Consider the following 21,497-nt stretch of genomic DNA (forward strand, 5'->3'; position numbering starts at 1 on the left):
GTAGACAAAGTTTGATTATATGGATCGGTCAAAGAGAGAGCTTTTACATATCAATTAATGGTCTATGTGAAGGCGTAACTACCTTCAATTCCGTCAGTGCTATAATTAAGATCATCTTACAAGAACTTGTGTACGGTGTACCATATCTCATTATCTCGGACTACATACTTTTGAATAATGTAAAGATACTAATCTCTGAATACAAGGATTCGTCGAGAGGTGTGGGCGCACCTCATTGGCTGGTGCGGGCACACCAACTGTCCTGCTCTAATCAGACAGTTCAACTTAAAACACACATAACTCTTTCATTTTAGATCCAAATCGAGCTTATGACTAGTCGTTAAAAAGCTATCGAAACAATCTTTCACCTCCAACTATAATTACCTTCATCTGATTTTTGGTAAGAAAGTTATGTCCATTTGAAGTTCCTTGAATGAGATTCAATTGTGCAATGTGCTCCTTTATGTGAGCAGACATTGGGCATGGTGCAAGCACACCATTTCTCAACATGTGCTCTATTTTCATTGCTTCCTTTGCCAACTCTACAACTCGTAGCCATCTTAGGTAGGTCCACTTATATTAAGAACATGACAAAACAGGGTGAAAGCAAATGTACTAGAAATTCGGTCAAAAATGATTGAAAATCTAGCAAAATGTCACTATGATTAAGAATGATCAATTGAATGAAATAGAAGAGGAAATGGAGAATAAAGAGGGAAGAAATGGGAGAAAGAGGATCAAAATGAGCTAAAAGGAGACCATAAAGTGCATTAGAAATGCACTTATCAACAATATTATTGGAACTCAAGGTGACACTCAAGAAATGGGGATTTGAATTGAGTGACGAAATCTAATCAATTTTCGCAAAACCTTGGTTATGGCAGTGTTCCAGGCACTGTGCGAATCGTTCGTAAATCTCTGATTCGATTTTGCGAAAACTAAAACGTAACAAAATGTGAACTTGAAGATCAAACACAAGATATAACGTGGTTCAATCTCACCTCTGAGATCTACGTCCACACAAACCAAACTCTTTTATTATTTGAATCCTAAAATATTAAACTCTTGATACAATAAGATTCCCCCACTACTAACCCTAGTAGTGCTCCCCAACACTTAACTCTAAGTGTTGCCACTCTCTATGATGATGAAATTACAGAAAGAAAAGATCCTCAAAAGCGTGCTTCTTATTCAAGCAAATTAGAGGACAATTACAAACGTTATTTAGTTTCCTGACCTGACTAGAACTGTGCCATACAGAGTGTGTGCCTCAGGAAACTGTTTTCAGCTCTTAGAATCTCCGACTTTTTCTCTATGAAAACGTGAATTATAAAACTGAATTATAATCCCTTTTATAGTACATGGGCTGGTCGAAAATCCTTCAAAAAATATTTATCTTTTACTCCTTAATTTAAGGGATAAAACCTTTTCCTTTTAGAAAATAAACTTTATCATTTTCATCTTTATCTTCAATTCTAAAAAGATAAGTTTTCCTTAAATCAATGTTTATCTATATCTTTGGATAACCAATGGATTTCCTTTTTATCTCATACTCCTTTATTATTTCGAAAATTCTTTTTCCCAAAACTATTTTCAAAAATCTTATTTTTATCAAAAACTGTTTTACTCGGTTTTTATCAAAAACACATTTTAATAAAAATTCTTTCATAAATCGTTTTTATTAAAACTTTATCATTTTCTCTGATAAACTTGAAATTCGAATTTCTATTTCCTTTATTTTAATATAGTTATATAAAATTAACATAATTATTTATTCCCTTAACTCTAAGAAAATAATAATTATCCTAATTTTATATTTCTATACTTGGCAGATAATATATCATCTAGTTTTAGCATTTTACATTTTGCATATAGTAACTAAACTTGGAATTCAATATAAACTTGGACTTCAATCTTGATTCTTCATTTCTTCAAAGTCTTCATTTATTTATTCCTTTCTCAACCATCTGTCATATACATTCATATTATAGAACATATTGTTTATCATCATCAAAATAACATTGACTTAGAGTCACAACAAATATAAATGGAAATATGAGGTCGATTAGAGATAAATATACTCATTATACAACTATATATGTGCAGGGAGTTATTGCAGGAGAGGGGAGTGAACTAAGTGCAAAAAGTAAAGAGGGATCAAACACAATAATCTGACACTTTGGCCATAAAGTTGTTTGACAGGGGAGTAGGGAGGTTAACGTATTCCATCAAGTTTCCAGATCTCCTTGGGTGAAATTAAACATTAGCTTATGAAATTAAGTGTTACAACGGATGTGAGAAATAACAAATATCAAATGCAAAACAACAATTAGGAACACACAAATTTACGTGATTCACCAACAACGTGTTGGCTACGTCCACGAGAAGAGAGAGAGAATAGTTTTATTGGTGTTGAGGAAATTCCAGATTACAGATGCATGTGTTTTCGCACTAGTGACGACTTCAACGAATTAGGTTAAACAATATATACTAACTCGACAAAAATCACATCATCGCGTCAAATTGACACTCGCCCAGTTCCCCGGGCCAAGACGGCTGTATAGGCGAGACACCGCCCAATCGAGCGCGCAAGCAAATCCAGCAGCGATCACACGAACATCTCGCCCGGTAACCTGGGCCAAGCTTCCCGGTCAGGCAAACTTGCTCGGCTAACCTCGCGAGCTCACGAACTTGCCATTTGCTCCACGCTTTCACCCAGATTCAAGGTACATCAATTTTACACTAAGTTTGAACATTTATGTATTTGTTGTAATGAAGGGATGACCACTCTCTATGCTACTCAGTTCAGACGTTGTTTTAATATATTGCTCGATCCCTTTAACTAAAAAAAAAAAAAGAATAATCGAAAGATCCAAACTTTTTGAAATTCTCACTCGTATGTATATATACTCAAAAAAAAGCAAATTTATAAATTTCCTTTATACTTTAATCTAGAATAAAGCTTCCAACTAATACACAATTACAAAGAGCTTAATAATTCTTTTAAATAACAACAAACAACAAAATCATGGAAACACACCATTTATATTTTTTTCTTTTGCAATTCTCTCTTTCATTACAAGTATTAAAGAGTTGTACTTATTTTCATTATCAACCAAGCGAAAGTTCATCAAATCAGTTGGTCACCCTACAATTAGTTCTCACTTCTCCATTTGTGCCAGTAACAACATTTAGGTTACCCATCTTCACCATTGCATCGGCAAAATCTGAGAGGAACGTTGAAGAACTCGAACTATAGGACGTGACATGAGAGTCTGTGCTTCCACCATTTCCACTGAACAACTGTTGGTCCGAGTGAAGCAAACCTTGTAGGCTCGTCAAGTGGGTGAAGTAGGCATTGTCGAACGTCGTTGGGCTCGTTTGGTCAAGTGGTGAAAGGTTGTTGTCTCCGCCATTACTAGGACAATTTGCTTGCAACGATGTCGCGAATGTGGAGTTTATGTTAGTCTCATTGTAGATACGTGATCGAAAAGTAGTACATCTTGCTTGGCCTATAGTGTGAGCTCCTGTAAGAAAGGGAAGATGTTAAAATGTGTTAGAAGGGATGAAGTTTCAAACAAGATATGATTGACCATATTTTGAAGAAATAATACGTACACATAGGACATGCATGCATGATCATATTTATGTACATCTTCATTCACGTATGTATGTATAAGGACCTAGTACTTTTTAAGGGGAAAGGACCTAATACTTGCTTTAACTAGTAACACTTATTTGTTTTCACATAATTACTACACTTACACATTTCACGCATGTTAATGAAAAATCTTCAAAACTAAATATCTCTAGTTTTCTATGTGTAATAGTTATAAAAAATTTGTATTAATAAAAGACATAATAAGACGAATCTGCCAAGAATTAGGTTGAAATACCAAGTAAGGTTTGGCCTCGTGATTTCAAGGTCACGGGATCAAATCCCACTAGGGGCTTCTTGGGGTGGGGTTTCCCTTACCATCCCATCCCTCCAAAGAATCTGACCTACAAATCTGGCTGATTTTACCCGTGCGAGGTGTCAGTTCGGTAGGGTCCTTAATTCTATCAACTTAAGAAAAAATTAGGTTGAAGTTATGTGTGTTGATTTGTATTGCTGTCAAACGTTGTATATATACATCCTAAATTAGGAAACTAACACCCACTATACAAGGGAAAGATATGCAGCATATATAATACATAAATACATATTCCAATAAAATCTAACAAGATCCCACATAATTTTGTTTTATTCACGAATAAATCACAAACGATAGTCAAAGTGAAATTTGTAAATAGTGTAAGATGTCGAAAGGCAACAAAATAAAAAAACAGAGGTAGCGATTTCGTATAACCCTTGGATTTCTCTTGATTTTGGGTTATGCTGATACGATTGATAAAGGTCATCGTTGTTAAAAAAAATGGTTGATATGAAGTGAAGGAAAAACCTGATAAAACAACCAGTTCTTGGGGAGTAAAGCCTTGGTTATTGAAAGAGTCAAGAAGCTGGCTGAGATCCAAAGTTGGGGCTGGAATATTAGAATTTGCTGTACTTAGACTTGCCGTTGTCGAATCTCTTCTCCCTAGTTGGACTGTCCAACTTTGTCCACCAAGCTGAAAAAGAGGAGATGGAATATGAGAAACTAGAAGCATGTTGAATGCAGTACGACAAAAGGTAAAAATATAATGCATGAAATTCATTATCATCATTTCATCACCCCCGAAATAATTGAACAAATCAGATTCTTGCACCTTAGTTTTATGCCAATGAACGTGTATTTAATTAAGGGTAATGTTATATGTATTCTAAGGGTTACATATAAGTATTAAATATATGTCTTAAAATATAAATAGTTTATGAATTCATGACAAAATTTCACATCATTTGAGGTAATAAATGCTTAATTTATATTTTTATTTCTATTTTAAACTTCTTATACATAGCCCTAAGGTATGTATATTATTTTCCTTTAAGAACGCCTTTTAATATATTATATTTTCCTTTAATTAATAACCTTTTATAACTATATGAAGTATATAGAAGTTCGATTTTTTATAAGTAATTAATTTTTAAGCCCGAGCTATGTAGCGGGTAATTATAGTATTCACTTATTAGTATTTTACTTTAACGTTATAACATCAAGCATTACCTGATTTAGTTGTTAGGATTTTAGTATATAAGTTTGAAGTTATGGGATCAACTCTTATAGCATGTATTTTTTAAAATTTTTTATTATTATATGTGGACTTCATGAAGTAAATACTCTAAGACAGAGCTTCACGTGTCATAATTCCTTGTTTAGGAACGTCTTTTAATATATTAGTATATATTAGTATAGATGTAATTTACTTATACCTAACTCAAAAGTCATAATAATTCGACTTCCCACAAGTTCGGTGGAAATGGAAAAAATTGTATATAATTAAATATAAGTTGTTTGGTTTGAAAAGCATTAAATACTCATTTTAGCGGATGTCATGAAATTTTCAAGAAGTGTAGTTTCGTCAAAATCTCACCGCAACCACGGAGTCTCTAGCAGCAACTGCTAAAATATCAGCACAAGATACACCCGGACACACATTTTCAACTTGAGATTTTATGGTATCGATCACGTCGTAACCCCTCACTGAATTCACATTGGGTAATGCTGTTTTTTCACCGGTGAACGTTGCATTGTCATCGAGCAAAATTGAACCGTCACATCCCTGTTTATTGACAAAGAGCAAATAATCATATTAATGTATCTATTAAGTCAAGAAATTCTGCCTACAAGTTCAAGTCAAATACTTATGACCGATCGATTACACAACAATATTTTTGGATCCCATTTTGGTGTGGAATATTTATTTATGTCGACTATCAATGTTACTCCGACATTTTCATTTACCCCAAAAACTGAGATGTCATGTCGTGTCAGACACGACACTTTACTTGAATACTTCATTTTAAACTAAAAAATTGACTTTTTTCTACAAAATAGTCGAGCGGGACACTTAGACACCTGTATCCGAGTAGACACTCAATCCATGTATGAGTTACATAGTCGACTATATCCTCGATCATCTAAACTTTTAGTTGGATCACGATTGAATTTATATTTTATCTCTCATTACTAATGCATCATCAGAGTAACTAATATCGGTGTTAATTACGTACGTTAGGTCAAAAGAATAATCTATTGCAATAAAGAACTCTTTAGTAAAATTTCCATGAAAAATATAACTATAAACAAAACTAGCTAGAAGAAAGAAGTCAACATGCATACAACATCAACTATTTGTTTATATATAAAAAGTGTTGAATGTAGACTTACATTAACAAAGCAGTCATGGAAATGAAGCCGAAGCAAGGATGCTCCCATACGAGACTCGGTATTGATTGCAGATTGAACTGCAGACTGAATTGTCGAGAGCACATTTGGGCATGAGCTTGAATAGAATGTTGATGATAACTGCGCTGAAACCACTCCAATCGTTACCAAAAACAAGCAACATTGAAGCTTAAAACTCGAAAACTTTGATGTGGAAGATGATACCATGTAAGCCATTTGTGCTATAGAGCAAAGAAGTCTAAAAATTGAATAAGGACAGCTAAGGCTAAATTATTAGCTTTTTTCTCTAGGCAAGTGATTATGGATTTATGGTACTTTGCCTTGATTTCATAGGAGGATGGATACATGTATATATATACGTCACAAATACAACTACGATATAGCCTAATTGCGAACCATTCTAGTCAACACAATCCATAAATATTTTAGGTTGGCCGTACATCATGTTGTGTAATCGATCGGTCATAAGTATAAAAGTTGGCATAATGTACGTAAACACTTAGGGCCTAGAGGGTATCATGCTAAATTAATTATGTCATGTACAATTTCGACGAAAGGGACGCTAACTTGATATTTTTGCCGCAATTTGATTACAAGATAAATCTTTTAATAATAACAATAGATAGCTTTCATATTACCGTCATTTATTTAAAAAAAATTGAATTCTTCAATATATATACTTTTTTTAGCGTTGAATCTTTTCATACATAATTAAGTACTCTATCCGTCACAAAATATATTTTATGTATCTTTTACACTGTCTTCAACATATATGTTTGACAATCAATATCTTTACCTACATATTACGAATAATTACAAAAAGTCGATATTGTAAACTATACATTGAGACGAATCTAACAAGACATGCATGAGCATGTTTTTTTTTTTTTTTTTTTTTGCATCTCAATTAGAATAATCGTGGAATATGAGTCAATAACAATGATAAATACCTGAAAAGATAGTTCACTTATTGACAAAGGATTAAGAAATTTGATTAATTTACATCTAGATCATCATGACTGTTTGAAATCATATTATGCAAGGAGACTTTACTTTTGTTAATTCGAAGTGAAGGGTCAAAAATATATCATATCTACAATTAGGCATTCATCCTAGTTAGCAGCTCAAATCAATGGACCAACATAAATAACCATGGATGGCTACGATTATAAGTCTCTTCCTCTTGACTGACTCTATAACATTCATTAACAGATTCATTTTATGTGGTGTCCCTGATCAAATTAGAAGTAAATATGGTGCTACGAAATTAATACACCAGCTACACCTAACAAGTAAAATGGGTAGTTCTTTTGGATATCAAACGTATCTTTGTAGAAGGTTATTTTTTAATGTGGCTGATTTTTCCTCTATTGCAATCGGTTTCGGTATCGCACTCGCTGCTCCAGTTATTTGTCCAACATTTCCAAGTCTGATTTCTATGTTATATATAGCCATGCCAAACTGCACATCTTGATCAAAGGTTAAAATTTTGAACGTGAAAAATGAAATAAAAACTATATTATAGGGTAGACGGAGTACATATTATGAGATAATATCCATACCCTTAATTAAACATGTCTTAATACATTGAAAAACAGTTAAAAAAGATATTTCTCATATTGAAAAGCACAATCATTATACGAAGAAATTGAAGTATGCATTTGTGCGAAAATTGCGGGTAATGGATCCTACTGGTAGTGACTAGCTGTAATAATCGTACAGTACTCGATGGAAACAATTTAGTTAAGAACAATGACAAATGTGGAATACTTAGGACATATGGAGTAAAATTGAGAACTTAAGCCGTCCAAATTACTAAAAATAATTGAGCAGAAGAAAAGTCAGTAGTTCAATTAGCGACTAAGTCAGTACTCTCTAGAATGGGAGGATGACCAAGAAATTTAGAATAGTAGGCGTTACATTTATTATTTCAACATGTCACTTGTGGTGTTCTTAGGCATGTGTCTGACCAACTTGATATTTTAAATCGTCTCTTTTGTCTGCGCGTTGTATTGCTGGATATTTTCTGGAGAAATACACTATTTAATTAGACATCAGTTGATCAAACAAGGGAGACTATGTTTGACTGTTTGTAGGTTACAAGATTACATTTACGAAGTAGCTCACTTGATTTCTAAGATTAAATTTAGCTAACTAAAATTAATCAGTCATATAATCATACTTTTTTGTCAAAGTAAAGTTGGATAATATTCTATCATTGTATAGTATGCTGTTGAAGATAATTTTGAGAGAATAAAACATGATAATTCGTTTGAGTTTGTAATGCTTCCCGTACAACAAGAGCTCAAATGACATTTGGTATCACTATCACGAGTCCACTCATAATACACCCGGGTATACCATGAGCATGGTACACCCAGGGGCATTTTCGTAATTAATTAAAATTTCAATTTTCTAATTTGTTCTTTCCGGCAACTTTCACCACCATCATCATCTTCTTATATTCCTCCATTTCTTCATCTGAATCTGTATGAAACCTCGAAACATGACATTGATTATATATCACCGCAATTCGTATTAATCATCATCATCAATGCATCAATCCCTTTCTCTTTCCTCCATTTCATCTGCTCTCCAGTTCCAATACTGTTCATTAATGGCGACGCGAGTTTTTTCGACTTTTCTTAATTTCAAGAAATTTCTCATGATGATTGGGGGGTTTAGGGTTTTTTGACGCCATTGTTGCACATTTGTTCTGTTGTTGTTGTTTTAATCGTTGCTCATTTGTTTAATTGTTCTGTTATTGTTGTTGTTGTTGTTGTTGTTCGGTTGTTGTTGTTTCAATTCTTCTCTCTACTCCTTCCATATCTTCCAACAATGGAGATTTAAAATTCGCAAAAAAAAAAAGAAATTTTCAGATCTGAAAATGAGTAAATGACAAAGATTATTCATTTGGGTAAAAGTATTTGCTCATTTTCTTAAATGAGTAAAAATACTTGCTCATTTTCTCATTTTACTCATTTGCTCATTTGATTATTTGCTCATTTTGCTCATTTGTCCATTTTGCTCATTTGGCGAAAATAGCATTGGGTGTACCGTGGGCATTTGCTCATTTGCTCATGTTGTTCAGTTTAGTGCCACAAAAGATGGGCCTCGTAGTACTGTTGAGTTATTATGAATTTTGATGATGACAAACTAAAATAATAACTAAGTTTATAAGTTTTATGTGTGGAAGGTTCATTAATTAATAATGGTGCTTTATAAAGATAATAAGTGAAGTTACTGAGTTGGAACTCCAAGATAAGAAAGAAGTTCTTGAATTGGAACTATGGAACTATTGCTTTGAATAATGGAAATGTTCCTATGGAAATATGTTAGTGGAACTAGTATAGGAAACAAGTTGTCTAAACGAGTTCCAGAGGTGGAGTAATGGATAACATGGAGCAAATGTTCAAGGAAAATCAATACACCCTCAACACCAATTCCTAAGCGATGATTCATGATTACAGTTCTTGTTCAACAGTTCCTCAAGGAACTGTCTGCTGTTCCTGAGATGGGACGCATTCTTGTTCAACAGTTCCTCAGAGTTGGGACGGATTCTTGTTCAACAGTTCCTCAAGGAACTGTCTGCTGTTCCTGAGTTGGACGCATTCTTGTTCAACAGTTCCTCAAGGAACCGTCTGTTGTTCCTGAGTTGGGACGCATAGATCGTCAAAGTTGAAGATTTAAAGAGAAGACATAAAGACTAAGTTCAAGAGTTTGTACTTATGATTTATGTAAGTAATTTATATTGCTTAGTTTTAGGGAACTAGATGGAACTTATTTAATGTAGCAAGTGGTTTTGAAAAAATATTTAACTGAGAGTTTTTAGAAAATATTGTAAATAAATAAAACAGTTTTTATTTTCTAAATAATTTTTTTTTTAATTATTGGACAAGTAAAAATGAAATTCCTAAGTTTACTCCTTGTTTTTCTCAACTGCTAAACCACTTACTATATTGGTGGGTTTGTAAATGCCTTTGTTTGTGCCTCACGAAGTGTGAACGTGGGAAAATAATTCTACGTGGGTTACTGCTTCACACTTAGTGGAGGAATAAGTGAAACTAACATGAGAAGACTTCACTATATAAGGAGAAGTCTTCCTCATTACAAACCACCAACTGAAAACATATTTCTATTACTAAATTTAAAGTGTTTTCTACTGATTTTCTAAGTTCCTTAAATATCTAAGTTCAATATATATACTAGCGTGTTTCTCAAATTGAGTTGTAATTTGGGGTTCAAGGGTTGAGTGACTCTTGTAAGACTTAGAGTTCAATCAGTGAGTGTAGGCTTCGGAGTAGAAGCAAAAGAGAGAAGAGTTCCAGTAATCAAAAGGGATTATTGTGGGGAACTTGAGTTCGAGAGGAACTCAAGTTAGAGAGAGTAGAGTTACAATAGTCGAAGGGGACGACTGTGAGGAACTTGAGTTCGAGAGGAACTCAAGTTATAGAGAGTGATTGTAATAGAGTTATTGTAATAATATAGTTTTTGAGGTTTTCCCTTCTTGATAAGGTTCAAGAAGTTTCCTCAAGTTATAGAGGAACTCAAGTTATAGAGAGTAATTGTAATAGAGTTATTGTAATAATATAGTTTTTGAGGGTTTTCCCTTCTTGATAAGGTTCAAGAAGTTTCCTCAATTTTATATTTCTCTGTCTCTCTGATTACTGTTCCTTTATTGTTTTAAAATTCCGCAAGAAAATTTGCTGAAAGTTCACGTGTTCCATTGAAGTATCAAGTACTTTTTTTTGTTTTGATAATTTGTTATTCATTTTCATTGAAACGCAAAAGAACAATACATGACATCAGTCCCCAAAAATATCCCGAACCATCGAGCTAATCAGCACAGCAAAGCCTAGAGATCAAAAGGCATTACATGGCTCCTTGTAATACTTGTTGGCAAGTAATAACTAATAATTTATAACGCAAAGAAAAATTTGTGTATATTACAAAAACATTTTGGGCAGTATTGGAGCATATCGCGTTTCATGCATGTGAATGTATACATGACATGATGTCATAAAGGAACTCCACTCCCTTTCCACATTCTTCCAAATGCTCCTGTCTGGGGTCTCACCTCCCGAGTGGATTTCTCGGTAAAATCAGCTACTTGGCTAGCTCATGGTTTACCTCCTAAAGAAAAATAATTGGGAATTAAATTCCATTGCATTTGGCAACTGGATATTCCCTCTAATTATCCAGCTTTCTATGGCAATTGGTATAACATGCAGCCTTGCAGTACGGCAGGTTCTGCACCAATGAAACATAATTCCTTTCAACAACTGTCCTTTATGCCATACTACACCGAAAACTATCGACCATTTTTTCTTCCATTGCCCTATTCTCTCTTCTCTCTGGAACTTACACCTCACAAAAGACTGAGTACATTTTACACCATCATGCCCTTTCCTTCTTGCCACATTGCTGACCCTAAAGCTTAGAATTAAAAAACATTATCATCAGAATTTTGTTCCTTCTTTGGCATATAAGGAAGGAACAAAACGATATCATTTTATATAATGAAACGCATAATCCTTACCGAATCCTCCACAAAGCTAAGTTCCTTCACTTTGAATGGTCCCTCGATCCTCCCTTGACCATTCTCTATCTTTTGGCACCCCGTTCTCTCTCTCCAACCCCTCTTTTAATCCCAGGTCAGATGCCTCTCCCCCACTTCTTGTTGCATGGGATCCGCCTTCCCAGTCGTTTCAGAAACTCAACTTTGATGGTTCAGTTCGCTCAGCTTCCCCGGCTGCTGGTATCATCATCAGAGATCACCAAGGTAAAACCCTCTAGGCGATTTCTTATAACCTCGATTTTACCCAAGTGCATATTGCTGAGGCAACAGCCCTCCAACAAGGTATTTTGCAAGCGCGTCAACTAAGTTTAGATAAGCTGCAAATTGAAGGAGATAATCAGCTGGTCATAAATTGTGTCAACAATGTTTGGACTCCCCCTTGGCGAATTGCACCCCTTATTCAAGATATTCAAGCGCTCCTCAGTCAGTTTCAGGATTTGAATCGGCGTCACATTTTTAGAGAGGCCAACCAAGCCGCAGACTGTATTGCTAATGTTAGTCATTTGGTTACTTCTTTGATGTATTTAGATGTTACTAGCTCTCCTTCCTTACAGACTATACTTGTAAATGATGAATTAGGGGTTCCCCTCGTGCGGCGGGTCTGCTAATTTCTTCTTTTTTCTTACAAAAAAAAAATCTGATAAGGCACTCGTCTTTTTCTATTTAACGAACCCAAAAAGTTGTGTGTGAGGTTTCGATCCCCTAACCATCTAATTAAAATATGATCATTTTTTGCCACCAAATTGCATCATATTCTTTTTAAGGAAGTCTTAATCCAAATAGTAAATGCTTTTGCCGCATTAAAAATTTGTAAACGATAAAATAAAAGTCACCTTTAATTTAATTACAACAGAATTCAAAACTTCTAATATGGAAAAAAGTTTTTTTTTACATCGAGAAACTTTGCATTAATCAAAATCTGGAGTACATCCTAATGCAATACAACTAAACAAAAACCATTATCACTTATAACAACTACATTAACTCGTACATACTTTTTTTTTTTAAAAACACTAACTACTAGGTGTCCAGTCCGAAAGAAGTTTGTCTTGAGTGATGGCGGGTGAAGTTGGATATGAGAATAAATTTGTTGAGATACAAAACCTTGACAATCTTCATAGAAAGATTGTCGTACAACAGCTAGTAGATCCCAATGTCTACTAGACGCGAAAATTCCAAGGTCCTTGATGATACTCATGGGATTCTCCTAATTCAACTAACAAGGAAGTCACGTTCTTTAGTGACTTCTGGCCCTCCTGCGAGGGTATCCGGAGTTCAATCACACTAGACAAAAACTCAAAAGACAAGGAGGTCTTGACGTGGCCCAAAGCAAGTTGGAGTGCCTCCCCTAAGATGCATTTTTTAGGTGTGATGACACCTGAAGCCATTACGAGAATTTGGGATGCTCCTTCTCTCACGCACATCACGGTGGTCAAAAACTTTAACCCATTCATCTGCTTCACGCCGCTCCTTCTCTCACGCACATCACGGTGGTCAAAAACTTTAACCCTTCGTCTGCTGCTATTGTTGCTGTTGTCAAATTTCTAAAACGCGCCGCTCCTTCTCTCACGCACATCACGGTGGTCAAAAACTCTCTTTCTCTCTCCTCGTCGCCGCTATTGTTGCTGTTGTGTTCTATCGTTGATGTTCGTCGTTCTTTTGTTGTTGTTCGTTGATGTTGAAGAAGAGCAAGAACTCAGCGCAAGTTAAACTAGATCTTAACCTTCGACAAAATTATTCGATGGTAATTAGTGCTAATCATAAATATTTAGGGTTTTCAAGAGTTTCTTTTGTTGTATTTGAAAATTTTTTGAGAGATTTGTTTGTTGTTTTAGAGAATTTGTAATTCTTATTAATTTTTTTGGGGATGAGGTGCAGATCTAAACCTTCCTTTAATCTATTCTGTTTTGGATTTGTAGATCTACATGTTTAGTTGTTTTTGTCAATTTCACTATCTAAGATCATCATAAATTTCCTCCACTTTTGTTTTGTTATGATGATATAAAATACAATAATTAAAATTATTAGTATTGTTCATTTTTTGGTTCAGTGATGGATATTTTTGCGTTAATTGCTGTAATTGTTAGTATTTTGGAAATATGATTTTTAAAAAAATTCGACCAGCAGTAGGCGTTTAAACTACATGTTCATAAAATTAATTTTTTTAAAAAAAAAATTAATTTTTTTTTTAAAAAAAATTGCAATTTGCGTCGCACGTAGCCTTAGGTGCGACGCAAATCACTCATCTGCGTCGCACCAGAGGCAATGTGCGACGCACATTAAGCTATGTGTTGGGCTGGCAAGATCCACTTGCGTCGTACCGTATAAAGGTGCGACGCAAATAGTTGAACCATTTGCGTCGTTTCCGCATACGACGCAGATCGTTTCCGAGTCATTTGCGTCGAGGGCTTTGGCGTTGCACCATAGTCCGACGCAAATAGACGCCTCACATCCGACGCAAATTGCCTTTTCTGTACTAGTGAAGGCAGGCAGGTTCACCGGCGATCGTGTAGCCACACCGGCCACCAGTGAGCCTGTAATTGCGGCTGGCTAAAGTTTTGTTTTACGGTTTTGTTGGTGGAGCGTCGAAAGAGAAAGGGTAGACAACTTATTTTAATATGTAAAAGTTAGAACACATATATAAGTCTTATATTTTTTACAATCTTCTAAAAGAACTTACAACAGTTCGAGATCAAATATCGAACACCTCTTATTGGACATTAACAAAGTTTCCTAAAATTTCCCCTCCCAACATTTATTTTGCATTGTCTTCTTTGATCCAAACCGCAGAGCAATCATACATGATAACTTCTTCTTGCAACATCATCCTTCATGGAATCCTTTATTTCATCTCTTGGACATCCCCTATTGGCATCACCATGACGGACGAAGATTATGTTTTGTGATTGGATAACATAGAAGATTTTGCATTTTTCTTGAGAATTAAAATTATGTAATCTAAATTTGTTAACTAAAAACTGAGGTAATCTACCCCCTAGATACATTACACCCCCTAAAAACTGAGGTAATCCAAATTATTGTATCACAGTACATATGTCTATGTTTAGGTCTTACGATGTTAATTGTTTTATTAGATTACCTTGATGCAATAATACATTATCCTACATGTTATACATACTTCAAGAAAATATTGAATTGTTGTTGTTGTTGGACATGTTTTTTTGGTGCATTAAAACATACTATTTTTTCATGGTTGAGTGTATTTTTACAAGATGAATAAACTAATAACAGACATAAACAAGCCAGAACCAAAATTTATCATGAAAAGTTTAATATTCTGGGGCAATACAATTTTTAGTACTTATATTAAGGCTTTGTTTGGCAATACTACCTGAAATGTATCTGAAACTGATAAGGCAGCTGAAACTGATAAAGTAGAACTGAAACTGATAAGGTGCTGAAACTGATAAGGTGTCTGATTAGTTTAACGGTTTGGCAAAACTAGTTGCATAAGTTGGTTGATTATTTAAATTTTGTAATTTTTTATTATATATATTTCGCTACTTCACCATTAGCAATTATAAAACGAATTTCTCTAAATATATTCTTGATTGCTAAATACCGTCCTATTTTTTCATACTAACACCATAAATATACTATAATACATATATATTTCACCCCTTATGTATTTATACAACCAAGAAATTTCATCCCAAAGCTTAAAAAGTTAAAAGTCAAGCCTTTCAAAAAAATTATAAAAGTTAAGAAAAGAAGAAAAGGAAAATAGAAAAAGAAGCAAATAATGAAGAAAAGAAAATGGAGGAGAAAGAAAGAACAATGTAACAGACACTCATCTTCTGTCCCTCGTGCCTCCTCTCGCAGCTCCTCCACGTCGGCCTCTACAGTATGGTCTCCCGTGTTTGCAACGCGCCACCGAGTCTAACAGGAGATCCGTCGTGGCTATGCCTACTGCTTGTGCCCAGCTGTCCTCCTCTGTCCTGCGTGATGAACCTGAGTAGGAGGTATGAATCATACATCCCTTCCCTCTCTTCTTTTTATTCTGTAAAGTTTACCCAATGTTTTAGGTACCTGATTTTCAAACGTTATATTTTTTACCTTGTCAATTACAGTCATTTTAGGAACTGAAATTTGATTTTAAATAGTTCTCAAACACACCTAATTTATTTTAGCACCTAAAAATGTTAGCAACTTATCATTTCAGTCACCTAAAATGCTTCCCCAAACAGAGCATAAGAATTATGATGCCAAAATTCCACCCAATACTTATAAACTTATGGGTTCTCATGTTTTGGTCTGGACCGAAAATATAAGCTTATGTGTTCACCCAAAGTATATATGAATTGTGTCATTCCATATTGTTTGAGTTGCCTTTATGGACTTAGAGGTGATTGGCTTCGCCAAACTCGATGATTTAGTTCGTTATAGATATAAAAGAAGAGTAGCATCGGTAAACTTGAGTGTTGCACCACTTTTTTCGCCAATTTCTTTTTTCTTTTTTAAAGCTTATTATTGAGGAGCGCGAGACGTCATGACATAGATCTCGAAAAGATAATTAGTTTGAAAAATAATATATCTTTATTTCTATTGCTCTATAGTCTAGTCTTATTATCCCAACCCTCCTCCACTTCCACTGTCTGAATTTTAATATATGGCTCCTGAATTAAATAACTCATCTAGATATTCATTAATCATGGTTTTCTCTTCTATAAAGATTGATAAAATAAGTTCGAATCTAATATCCGATGATTAGGGTTCACACTTGTATATACCAATAATTTTTTTAAAAGTGAAATTAGTAATGATAATAAAATAGGTACAACTCGGTCCAGATCTGGATCATCCAATTTCTTTCTACTCTTGTATTCATTTCGGAAAATTCAATTTTTTTCGGTCCTGGAATCCTAACATTTGTCCTGTAAATTTTTTTGGTCCCGGAATCTAAACATTTGTCCAGTATAATATCCGATGATTAGGGTCATGTAAATAATTTTGTGCTAAATTTTAGGGAGAAAAAAATGTGAAATAGTGAAGAAAAATTTAGAACTTGTTAATAATTGTAACTTAAATTTTGGTATATGTTCCAACTATTGGCCTAGGATGTGTCCACCTTTGTCGTTTCTAATATACGGGTCTGTGTGAAACCTCTGGACAATGTGTGCAAATCAAGTGAATCCCTAAATTTAAGGTGAAGGTCGTTTCTCTCTGGTTTTCTCTCGGTGATCATCACTATCGCCATGGAAAGAAAAGCAGCAGGGAAAGCTCACGCTGGAAACTCAGGGAAACAGAAGGAGAAAGCTAGAGGGCCAACAACAGACTCTCTAGCTTTGAAAACTAAGTCTATGGATGAAGTATTGGGTGTAGAAGCATTGGATTTTGGACTTGGAATTGGTGAAATGCTTACACCTAAAACCTCATTGCAACAATAACAACAACAATCGGAAATCCGAAGCACATTCAATGAATGGCTTTAATCGATCCATAGAAGTTATGATCGTCAATCCAATGGAACAGTAACAGGTATGCATTCTGTTCCTATATTTCAATCCGATTTTGAGGAGCATAATAACGATCAGTTGGCGAATGTGGAAGGAAACGATAATGTAGAGGATGGTATGGAATCTAACGAGAAATCGATTAAAATTGACATTGAAGATGTGCAAGATAAAATTAATCTCTGGAATTCTGCCATAATATGCTATGTTATTGGTGCAAACCCTCCCATTCATGTCATGGAAGGTTTTTTCAGACGTATCTGGAAATCTTTTAATGTGGATAAAGTAGCATTGATCAAAAGAGGAGTGTTTCTAGTGCGATTCAATGCTATGGATTCACGAGATTCAGTTCTAAATGGACATTACTTTTTTGACAAGAAACCATTGATAATGAAACCATGGTCACCTGATATAGATTTTGTGAAAGAGGACATCAAAACTCTGCCAATTTGGGTGCAACTAAGATTGCCTCTTAAATACTGGGAAGAGAACTCTTTGCACAAGATAGTGTCACAATTGGGAGATCATATAAAGAGGGATGAGGCTACCAGAAACAGGGATAAACTGCAATTTGCGAGAATCCTAGTTGAGATGGAAATTGAGCAAAAATTTCCAGATCATGTTTGGTTTATGAATGAATATGGGGAGAAAGTGAAGGTTCCTGTTGAGTTTGAATGGCTACCAACTCAGTGTGGTAAATGTGCGAGATATGGGCATAACAATACTGAATGTAGAGTAGTGAAACCTCAACAAGAATGGAGAATTAAGAAGAAAAATGATCTGCCTATACCAGTTGATAAGGTAGCAATGGACAGTGTGCCAAACAAGCAGCAGGAGGAAGGAATGGTGAATAAGAAGAGCAAAGAAGTGCTAGATCCGGATGGGTTTCAGAGAGCATTGAAACCTATCAAAGTGAGAGTTAGTACTTCAAAAAGCACTAGTATAGAAAAATCTTCAAAGCTATACAGAATGCTATGGAAATAGAGGATGTGGATGCAAGGATGGGAGAACAGGAGAATGAAAAGGAAGGAGATCAGGGAGAGGGGACTTTCCCTGACCAACATGGATAGAGTTTTATGCTGGAATGTCCGAGGGGCCAATAACATCAATAAGCAGAAGGCAATCAAAGAATTGATGCATAGATATGCTATTGGTATGGTTGGCCTCTTGGAGACAAAAGTGAAGGCCCCCAATTTGGGTGCTCTTTACCTGAGAGTATTTTCAGGATGGTGCTTCTCATCTAATGTCACATATCATCCAAATGGAAGAATAATCATTGCATGGAAGCCAGGAAGTTTCACTGTTAACATCATACAAGGTACATCTCAACTCATGCATTATTTTGTTAAACCTTGTAATGGAAGGGATGGATTTTATTGCACATATGTATATGCATTTAATGAAAGAAGTAAAAGAGAGGAATTATGGCATGATCTGAAAAGATTAAAAACTCATGATCCATGGATAATATGTGGTGATTTTAACAATGTAATGCATAGTGATGAAAGAATTGGCTCTCTTGTGAGAGAACATGAAATGGCTCCTTCACATGGAACAACAAACAACAAGGGAGTGATAGAGTCTTCTCAAAGATTGACAGAGTGATGGGAAATCAAGCATGGCAGGATGTATTTCCTAGTGCTGAAGTGAATTTCCAAGGAGAAGGTGAGTTTGACCATTCCCCAGCTATACTCACAATCCATCCCATTGAGAGAGGTAGCAAGAAGCCATTCAGATATTTCACAATGTGGAAAGGTGATACATAATTCCTGGAGAAAGTTAGACAGGCCTGGGAAGTAGAAGTTCAAGGCTCAAAGATGTATAGAATTCTGAGGAAATTGAAGGAAGTTAAGAAGGTGCTGAGAATACTGAATAAAGAAGGATATTCAGAGCTGCAAGTAGCAGAGTACAAGGCTCAACAAGCAATGATTGAAGCACAAAAGTTGATGCATCTGAATCCAGGAGACCTTGCTGTAGCAGAAGCAGAGCTGAAAGCTGTGAAGGAATACAAAGTGAAGCATGAAGCTTACTTAGCTTTCCTGAAGCAGAAAGCAAAGTTAGATTGGTTGAGAGATGGAGAGGGAAAATACAACACTTTTTCATCAATCCATTAAAGCCAAAAGAGAAAGGAATCACATATATAGTATTCACAATGAGAGAGGGGAATGGAAGGATAAACCAGAAGAAGTAGCAGAAGCATTTCTGGAATATTACAAAAAACTTCTTGGTACAACGATACACCACAGGACGATGATATTACTAGAAGTGGTGCAAGCAGGCCCCTTGATAACAGAGGAACACAGGCACATATTAATGGCTCCCTACACTTCAGATGAAGTGAAACAGGCCTTGTTTTCTATTCCAGGAGCTAAGGCTCCTGGACCTGATGGCTTTGGAACCTATTTTTACAGAGATGTGTGGAATATTATTGGAGAAGAAGTTATTGAAGCAGTGTTAGATACTCTTAACAATGGTAGAGTATTAAAGGAATTGAATAACACAACAATAACCTTTATACCTAAGACAAGGTGTCCTAGCAGTGTTTCAGAATTCAGACCTATATCTTGTTGTAACACTTTGTATAAGTGTGTTACCAAGGTATTATGTGGAAGACTTAGAAGGATATTGCCTGATATAATCATAGAGAATCAGGGGGATTTGTACAAGGCAGATTTATTGTCCATAATATATGGTTATACAAGACATGGTAAACAATATGGAAGGAAGAAGGTCAAACCAAGCTGCTTAATGAAGATAGATCTGCAAAAAGCTTATGACACAGTAAATTGGGACTTCCTACAGCAAATGATGTTCCACTTAGGATTCCCTGAGGGTTTCATTAAACTTGAGATGAACTGTGTCTCAACACCCATGTTTTCCTTGCTGATTAATGGAGGAATGGAAGGTTATTTTAAATCAGAGAGGGGACTGAGACAAGGAGATCCCATGTCTCCATTGCTCTTTGTTATTTGCATGGAGTATCTCTCAAGGATTCTACATAAAATGAGTGAACTGGAGCAGTTTAAATTTCATCCAAAGTGTCATGAGGTGAAGTTAACACACATGTGTTTTGCAGATGACCTTATATGTGTAGTAAGGGGGAATTGCTTCAATATACTTACTGCTGAGAGCTTTCAAACTCTTTTCCAGATACATCAGGGCTGCAAGCAAACATCACCAAGTCAGCTTTTTATACATGTGGGATGAATGAAGAGGAGATACAGAGAGTAAGTGATGCATCAGGCCTTTCAAGAAGCACATTGCCTTTTAGATATTTCGGGGTGCCCATATCTCTAAAAGGATAACTCAAGCTCAATGTGAGTGCATAGTGGAGAAGATGGTAGCCAGAATAAGAGTATGGAGTACAAGGAATTTATCATATAGTGCTAAAACACAGCTTATCAACTCAGTACTGATGAGTTTGCATAGGTATTGGGCCCAGGTCTTTGTTATTCCAAAGAATGTATTACAGAAGTTGTTAGAGTATGCAGGTCCTTTCTATGGAGTGGACAAGCATACACTCAGAAATCAGGAGCAATAGCTTGGAAGAATTGTGCTCGAGTAAAAGTATGGAGGATTGGGCTTTAGAGATGTAAGCTGGTGGAATGTAGCTTGCTTGGGGAAGTATGTCTGGGCCATTACTTCGAAACAGGATAATTTATGGATCAAATGGGTTCATGCAGTGTACATTAAAGGTGAAAATTGGTGGAATTATTTTCCTAAGTCTGGGGGAGTTGGTATTGGTTAAGAATCTGTCAGATAAAGGAACAATTAAAAGCTCATTTCACTGAAAATGAGATGAGCTCGTTGGCTAAATACTCCATACAAGATGTGTATGATAAACTCAGGGGAGAAAAGGAAAAAGTGCACTGGGATAAGGTGGTTTGGAATAGGCTTGCTATTTCTAAACATAGGTTCCTGTTTTGGTAAGCTATTCAAGGAAAGCTACAAACAACTGCAAAGCTTGCAAAAATAGGTGTAAGCTCTAGTAATCTCTGTCTGATTTGTCAGAAAGGCACTGAAACACACGAGCATTTGTTTTTTAGTGTCAATATAGTAAGAATTGTCTGGATGAAATTAAGTTATGGCTGAACCTTTCTGTAAGAAGTGAAAGATTAC

General features: G+C 35.3%; 2 protein-coding genes across 2 annotated transcripts; one reads left to right on the top strand and one right to left on the bottom strand.

The window, feature by feature from the left end:
- Nucleotides 1-2,907: 2,907 nt before the first annotated feature.
- Nucleotides 2,908-6,664, bottom strand: LOC104898207 (cationic peroxidase 1). Its single transcript, XM_010685250.3, has 4 exons — nt 6,309-6,664; nt 5,512-5,700; nt 4,443-4,608; nt 2,908-3,527 (listed from the first exon to the last, which is right to left on the bottom strand). Exons 1-4 carry the CDS (start codon nt 6,540-6,542, stop codon nt 3,136-3,138), a joined length of 981 nt encoding a protein of 326 aa, XP_010683552.2. The 5' UTR covers nt 6,543-6,664; the 3' UTR covers nt 2,908-3,135.
- A 10,741-nt stretch (nt 6,665-17,405) lies between these two features.
- On the top strand, nt 17,406-18,362 carry LOC125491779 (uncharacterized). Its single transcript, XM_048633864.1, has one exon. The coding sequence runs from the start codon at nt 17,406-17,408 to the stop codon at nt 18,360-18,362; it is 957 nt and encodes a 318-aa protein (XP_048489821.1).
- Nucleotides 18,363-21,497: the final 3,135 nt, after the last annotated feature.

This window comes from Beta vulgaris, chromosome 7 (assembly GCF_026745355.1).
Source record: "Beta vulgaris subsp. vulgaris cultivar EL10 chromosome 7, EL10.2, whole genome shotgun sequence".
NCBI lineage: Eukaryota > Viridiplantae > Streptophyta > Magnoliopsida > Caryophyllales > Amaranthaceae > Beta > Beta vulgaris.